The sequence below is a fragment of the Penaeus monodon genome, chromosome 15, assembly GCF_015228065.2.
Source record: "Penaeus monodon isolate SGIC_2016 chromosome 15, NSTDA_Pmon_1, whole genome shotgun sequence".
NCBI lineage: Eukaryota > Metazoa > Arthropoda > Malacostraca > Decapoda > Penaeidae > Penaeus > Penaeus monodon.
The window spans coordinates 15,452,288-15,452,609 of record NC_051400.1 but is presented as its reverse complement, the minus strand read 5'-3'; the positions used below and the strand labels follow the sequence as shown (position 1 = coordinate 15,452,609).

The window sequence follows — 322 nt, the reverse complement described above, 5'->3', positions numbered from 1 at the left end:
AGATGTAAATAAAAAGATATGCAATAAATATCTTCAACCCTATAAAAAGTTTATATTTCTATTTATTAACACACAAAAACAAATAAAAACTATGAACTATTACTATAACAAGCATTTAAACATGTGGTATAAATAAATAATTAATAAATGTTTCAGCATGAAAAAAAACTGACTTACTGATGTAAGGGTGTCCAGCTACCAGTCGCAATACCTCAACCTCTCGCATTGTGGCTTCATAAACCTCATCGGTGGAGGAGTCACTCAGGTCAATGATCTTGGCAGCAAACTGTTGACCTGTTTCTTTCTCTGTAGAAAGATTTGA

General features: G+C 32.0%; 1 protein-coding gene across 1 annotated transcript in view; it reads right to left on the bottom strand.

The window, feature by feature from the left end:
* Positions 1-322, bottom strand: part of LOC119581779 (phosphorylase b kinase gamma catalytic chain, skeletal muscle/heart isoform-like) — a gene marked incomplete at its 3' end in the record, with an annotated part of 27,775 nt that overhangs the window by 20,707 nt on the left and 6,746 nt on the right. The window contains 1 exon segment of the mRNA XM_037929909.1: positions 178-306. Within this exon segment, the coding sequence (XP_037785837.1) occupies positions 178-306 (129 nt within the window).